At 37.1% G+C, this 6,917-nt stretch overlaps 1 protein-coding gene across 2 annotated transcripts in view; it reads left to right on the top strand.

The window, feature by feature from the left end:
- The first annotated feature begins 346 nt into the window (after positions 1 to 346).
- sgpp1b (sphingosine-1-phosphate phosphatase 1b) overlaps positions 347 to 6,917 on the top strand; it is a 28,325-nt gene continuing 21,754 nt past the window's right edge. For both annotated transcript variants that reach the window (XR_015506240.1, XM_087279654.1), the window contains exon 1: positions 347 to 1,260. Coding sequence is in view for 1 of the 2 variants with exons in the window: in XM_087279654.1 (XP_087135780.1) it covers positions 589 to 1,260 (672 nt within the window). In the remaining variant the exon portion in view is untranslated. The remainder of the gene's footprint in view (positions 1,261 to 6,917) is intronic.

The raw sequence follows: 6,917 nt of genomic DNA, 5'->3' as shown, positions 1-6,917 counted from the left end.
AATTTTCTTAAATTATGTCATCATATAACTAACTATAATTAGCCACCCATCCATAGCGTTGTGAAATGTAACATTTACCACATGACAATGCTGCTGTTCCATAATGGTAGCAGAGGTGATTACTTTTATGTAAATTAGGACAGTTATCAAATCTGACAGCAGCTGAAGTAATATAAAATAATAAAGATCTGAATTTATATATATTTTTATTTTACTACACAGCACCTGACCAATCATAGAAAATATCCGGGTTGGTAAGCCCCTCCCATTTTGTTTCCGAAGTCTGATGAATTATTTTCTAAGCACTCGTTGTATTTCTAGTGCCTGCACAGATCTGTCAGTAACCGGATACGGCGTGGGGGTCGGTACAGCCGGACGACCGTAAACATTTGCAAGTTTTGAACTCATTTTTTCTTTATATACCGAGTTATAATTGTATCAGTTGTTATAATTCTGTTAGAGTGGACGTTTGTGTTATTATACCCGCGGTAATGGAGGGAATGTTATAATTGCCCAAAGCACGGTTCACTCTCGGTAGCTCCAGCTTTTTAACGGGTGGGCTCAGCTCGCGCAGTTTTGTCGCTGGACATGGCAGGCGGGATAAAAGCGGGGTTTGTGCGGCTCCTGCACTATTTGCAGGACCCTCAGCACGTCGCGCGCTTTCAACGGCTGTGCGGGGTGCGCGGCTCCGACACGCGTGACAGTGTCCGTAACGGGGTGCAAGGCACTCGCAGCGGGGATGTTCATAACGGAGGCGGGGACGCCACCCGCCGTAGGAAAGCAGGGGCAGAGACCGATACGGAGAAACGCAACAACGGCTTGGCGAACGGGACTGCGGGAGAAAACGTCAACGGTGATAATAACGGGCACGACGCTCTAGGATCCGCGGTGAAGCCTTCGCGCAGAAACTCTCTCACCGGAGACGCCGGCCAGGAGTTCCTCATCGAAAATAAGTTTCTTTTCTACCTGTTCACGCTCGGTACCGAACTCGGGAACGAGCTCTTCTACATCTCGTTTTTCCCGTTCTTCATGTGGAACGTGGACGCGTATGTGAGCCGCCGGCTGGTCGTGGTCTGGGTGTGGGTCATGTATCTCGGCCAGTGCACGAAAGATGTGTTCCGGTGGCCGAGACCTGCCTCGCCCCCGGTGGTCAAGGTGGAGATGTTCTACAACTCGGAGTACAGCATGCCGTCCACTCATGCCATGTCCGGGACAGCCATACCCCTGAGCCTGTTTCTGCTGACCTACGGCCGGTGGGAGGTAAGAACATCACACCATTCAGAGCATGCAGAACTGTTGGACGTGTGAGGTGCCAATCACACAGATTTGTACAGTCTTTCCAAAATTATTTATTCTCTTAAATCACAATTTATGGTTTGGTTGAAGGATATAAAATGTTAAACCAGGAACTATTTATATTGAAGATTAAAAACACAAACACAGATTTCATGCAAGCTATATTGATTGTTGGATATAATTTATTGCAGAGTTCATTCTGAGAAAAAAACTCTAGCATCATATCTTTGCAGACACCAGAAATCAATCATTATTAAACACCTCATTGGCATTAATACATGTAAACTCCTCATGAAAAAAAAATTGACAGATTATTTATATGTATTAGGCATAGGCCAGAATAGGATTTTGACGGTATGGTAACATTGGATAAAAAACATCATGGTTTTACCTTATTGCGATTACTGCTCTAAAGTCCAATAATTTTAAATGTCTGGGTAAAAAAATAACCTTTGAGCACACAAAATATTTGAATTTGAGAAACATTTGCAATATTTTGGAACCGTAAATATGTCATTTTCAAAAACACACAATATTTTACTATTTCAATGGCATCTTTGGATTTCTTTTCTGCTGGAGATACTGCTGTCTAAAAAAAAAAAATGAATTAATAAAAAATAAATAATTTTACACATACCTTAGGAACAATATAAAAGAAAATGTAGGTGGTTTTAAAACTTCCAAACTGCGGTATACATTGAAAACAGTTACCGTCCCATGCCTAGTATGTATATTTGTGTATGTATGTAATCTTTCCTTCCAGTAACCTGTCACAATTAGCCAACAAGCATGGAATTTATTCCCAGTGGAAACGTTTAAGCCCCATACTACTTTATTCTCTTTTAAGAAGTAATTACACTTGGATGTGTACTGTATGTCACAGTATTAAAGAAAAACCCATTGCAGGGCTTTGTATCTTTAGGCCACCACATGAGGGTTTCGCTTTACAGAACATTTGATACTGCACTGAGCATACACCTCAAGGCATTTTTACATTTGAATCCATGCATCTAAAAAGATTTTACTATATTTGTGAAGATATTTTTTTTTCAGAGGGATTGGTCAACTAGTATGCACAGGTTCTGATATGCCTGTTCGATGGATTTTACAGTCCTGGCTCTGTAATCTTTTCATCTGGTTAAATCCTGTGTGGGTGTTAAATCATTTTAAAACAATGGCGTATATTCAGTGCACTTACTGAGTTCGTGAATGAAATTCAAAGCCATCCTGTGCTTAACCTTTCCTAAGGGCACTTGTATTTTTTATTTATTTTTGCACCTCATTTGTAAGCATTACAAAGTAAGTGAAAGATTGCAAAGGCCTACAGTGTACATTTGCATTAAATAACCTGGGGAATGCAAAAAAGGTGACTTAACATTCTCTGTTATGCATCAAAGAGAATATGACTTCATGTGCAGCTTATCTGAATCTGATAACACCTAGATTACACAGTAATATAATATAGCCATTTATTCTTCATTCATGTTTACATAATGGTTAAAATGTTTACTTTCACCCTCTCCTGATTTTACAATAAGAGGTCAGTGCCATTTAAGTAATATTGTGATATAACCCACATGCTTCTGTTGTTGGTGCTCCAGCCCTGTATCTCATGAGATTGTTCTTGAGAAATGTCGCCAACCAGTATGCAACGACCTTTAGAATACACACACACAGCATTGACTGGTTTGACCCTTGAATGTGCTCACACGTGTGTAACCTTTACGCCTTGATTATGTAACCAACAGCAGACTAAACTTCATGTGATTTGTTTTTTTTAAGTATTTATTTCTGGTTTTATGCATGAATCCTTCTATGTAAATTTGACCTCTAAACTATACTTGGAGCACTTTGAGATGCTACTTTTAAAGGCACTTTATAAAATAAAGTTTATTATTATATAGCAGACCTTCTTGCATTCTCATAAAATAAACACAAGCTGTATTTGGTACTCGTGTAATGGATCACAAATCTTTTGGTTCGGATCACATAATGGTGTTTTAGTCATGGATTGGAATATTTTTTTGGTCGGCCAAAAAGACAAATGTAATTTGCTTTCCATTTATTAGTTTTTTTTTAATATTTATTTTTTGGGGGGTTTCACCTTTATTCAGTGGTGGAAAGTGTACTAAAAAATCATACTCAAGTAAAAGTACAATTAGTTGCCTAAAAATGTAGTGCAAGTAGAGTAAAGTATCTGTTGTGAATATTACTCGAAGTATGAGTAAAAATTAGACATTTCAAAAGTACTAAAGAGTATTGAGTAGTGAGTATTACACTGTAAAAAGCTGATGTGTGTACATGTAATTTGTGGATGTGTGTAAACGTAACATTCTGTAGTGCATTTAGTTATTGCCCAGCAGGCGTACAACATCATAAGACGTTATTTTTAGATAAAATTTAGATTGTAATGTCAAGTGACCACAATTCAATGTCTAGCCAGCATCTAAGGATAATGTTATTTTGATGTCCAATAAAGACGTCAAATGACGTTGATATTTGGTTGATTTTAGGTTGTTAGAAAGTGACCATAATCCAACGTCGAGCCAACATCTTAAACCAATGTCATATTGACGTCAAAAACTGACATTTATTCATCAGGTATGACAACCAAAATCCAACATCTGATAGACGACATAGTGGCAATGTCCACATAACGTCAAGCTGTAACATCATTAGACGTTGATATTTGGTTGGTTTTCGATTGGACATTGACGTTGACCTGACGTTGGGTTCTGACCTTGGCCTGACGTTGGGTTCTGACCTTGGCCTGACGTTGGGTTCTGACGTCAACCAGATTTTCATTTCCAAACAAAATGCAACGTCTATGACGTTAGGGTACAACGTCAATCTGACGGCATGTTGACGTCTTGTGCCTGCTGGGTGTTTAAGGCCATTTCTATCGTCATACAGTAAATATCTGTCATCTTCTCATCAGGGACATGCATCTAAACATTCTAAACAGTGTCTGGATCATAGTGTGTGAAGATTTTGGACATCTTCTTTTCTTCAACATTTTTAATGCTTCCAAAATGTTTGCTGCAATTATAAAGCACATGTCTTGAGGTAGTTCATTATGATGCGATTTTCCTTCTATGTGCGATTTGATTGGACAGGAATCACAAGACTGATTTTTCTAATCAACAAAGACAAGAAAAAATAAAATAGTGACTGCAGGTTGAAGGAAAGTAGTGGAGTAAAAGTACAAATACAGCACTAAAAATATACTCAAGTAAAAGTACACATTTTTAAAACTCGGGAATCGAACTCGGGTCGCCGTGAGCATGAAGTGCGTGTTTCGACGCACTAACCACTACACCACTGGCACGCACTGCTTTTTGTTTATCACAAAAACAGCACTGCAAGACACTTGGTTTTAACAAACATAACTCAGAACTAGGGTTGTAACAATATACCGGTATGACGGTTTACCACGATTTGAACATGCACGATTATCATACCATGAACAATTGCATATCAACGGTTTTAACCCTTAAAGACCGAGACAGCTGCCCGCGGCTTAAAATAATTATTGCTCTTAAATGTTTAATAACTTTTGATCCGCTGATCCGATTCATACAATTCAAAGATTGGCATAAAGAAGAGAATCTCAGCTTTCCAGTGCTGTATCACATAACATTCGCGGACTTTCAGAGGCTCCGGAATCAGTGCGGTTACGTCATCAACATTTGACAACGCTGATTTGACAAAGAAACGCTCGTCACTGTGTCTCAAGACAAATCAGACATGATACATTGATGCATTGTCCCTCCTCCATGCCCAGATTGGTTCAAACTCGCTATATCATAACCAATAAGCATAGGTTTCGCTTTTGTTTGTGGACCAAGCTTTTTGAACAACACGGAATGAGAGAAAGGCATACATTTATGCGCGGCTAAATAAAACGCAAAAAAAAAAAAGTTTTGCATGAAATAATTCTCATACTAAGTACTTTTGCATGCACAGCAGCACAGAAACATGACAAAACAGTGACACAGCAAAGACAAACTGCTGCTCTTGCTGTTTTCAAAAGACGCAAATGAAGATGCAGCTGTTTGTCTGCATTGCAGACAACCAAATCCAAATCCATATCCACAGACCACCATATCCATGCTGGCACATAAAACCTAAGGATGTTCCATATTGAATCTAGTTTCGTTATGTAACTATTTATAGTATAGTAAATATTTATATCTATTTTTTTACTGAGGATTTGCACCATGTTTATTTGGACTTTATTTGGACTGACACATTATTTATTATTTTCTTATTTTTTATTTGTTCATTGTAAGTGGTGTTGTTTATAGTAACTAAAAATATATTATTTGGAAAAAGTCAAATTTGCTTCACTGTTCTATTATTTTGTAACATTTGTAACATACCGTATACCGCGAAACCGTCAAACCGTGGTATTGTTTTAGACGATTATCATACCGTGAAAAATTCATACCGTTACAACCCTACTCAGAACCTGTTATTTTATTAAAAATTAAATTAAGAAATAATCAGCTGAATAAAAATAAACTAAAATATTCAGTACTGTGAAAAATTCCCTGTTACTACTACAGTTGCTGATAACGCTAAATGAATAAATGCAACATTATAATTTACAACCCATATGTATTTTTAGTCTTGTTTTCAATAAATGATTGAGTTATTCACTCAGAAAGCTTCATGTTTCAATGCTAGATTTGTCAGTTTTGAAGAATTATTCTTTGATGGTTGGTTGTCGCCACCTATTAACTTTCATTTCTGAGCATCATTCTGAGCCCTGTCCACCAGCCACTTCTGGTTGGTAAGACGGCCCTTCTATTAATTGTCAGTCACTGAATAGCCTCCCTTGAATTTGAGTTTGAGACCCCTGGTTAAATGCATAAGACAGTGATTTTAATCTTTACCTAAACCTCAGTGGTTCCATCTAAACTATAAACCGTTATCCCAGTACTTTTGTGTTATTTGACGGTTTGTACCTGTCAAATAGCTAACTCAAAAGACTGAAGACTCAATCTCTTTCTTGAAGGGTCAATAAACATAGGCAAATCACCATCATTTATAATTTGTTGCGTGGGTGCACAGAAACGCCTTTAATGAAACCCACCACATTCTAAATAACCTACCACAACTTCTCTGTCATCATTAAATTTTACAGGAAAGCTTAAATGCTCTCATACATGTAATTTGAATGACGTGAAAGGTGATCTCTCTGTTAGTGTTACATATTTAGGATTTATTTACTATTTATTTAAAAAATGCAGTAATTCCCGGGTCACGTGTGTTCTGAACCATGGGTTAAGATCCGACAATGATCTGTTACAACCCTAATATATATATATATATATATATATATATATATATATATATATATATATATATATATATATATATATATATATATATGTTATGTATATATATGTTAATTTGTCCTCTATACTGTTTTTTATTACACTTTGAGATGCTACTTTTAAAGGCACTTTGTAAAATAAACTTTATTACTATTATATAGCAGACAGAACATGTTTGTATTCTAATAAAATAAACACAAACTGTATTTGGGAGGATTGCATTGGATTGTACGCAGGAGGTTGATTTGGGAATGTTTGGGAGTTGTAATAAAATAAACT

The sequence above is a fragment of the Danio rerio genome, chromosome 13 (genome assembly GCF_052040795.2).
Source record: "Danio rerio strain M-AB ecotype USA chromosome 13, GRCz13ab, whole genome shotgun sequence".
Classification (NCBI taxonomy): Eukaryota; Metazoa; Chordata; class Actinopteri; order Cypriniformes; family Danionidae; genus Danio; species Danio rerio.
Note: the sequence above shows the minus strand (reverse complement) of the source record. Positions and strands in the feature narration are given on the sequence as shown.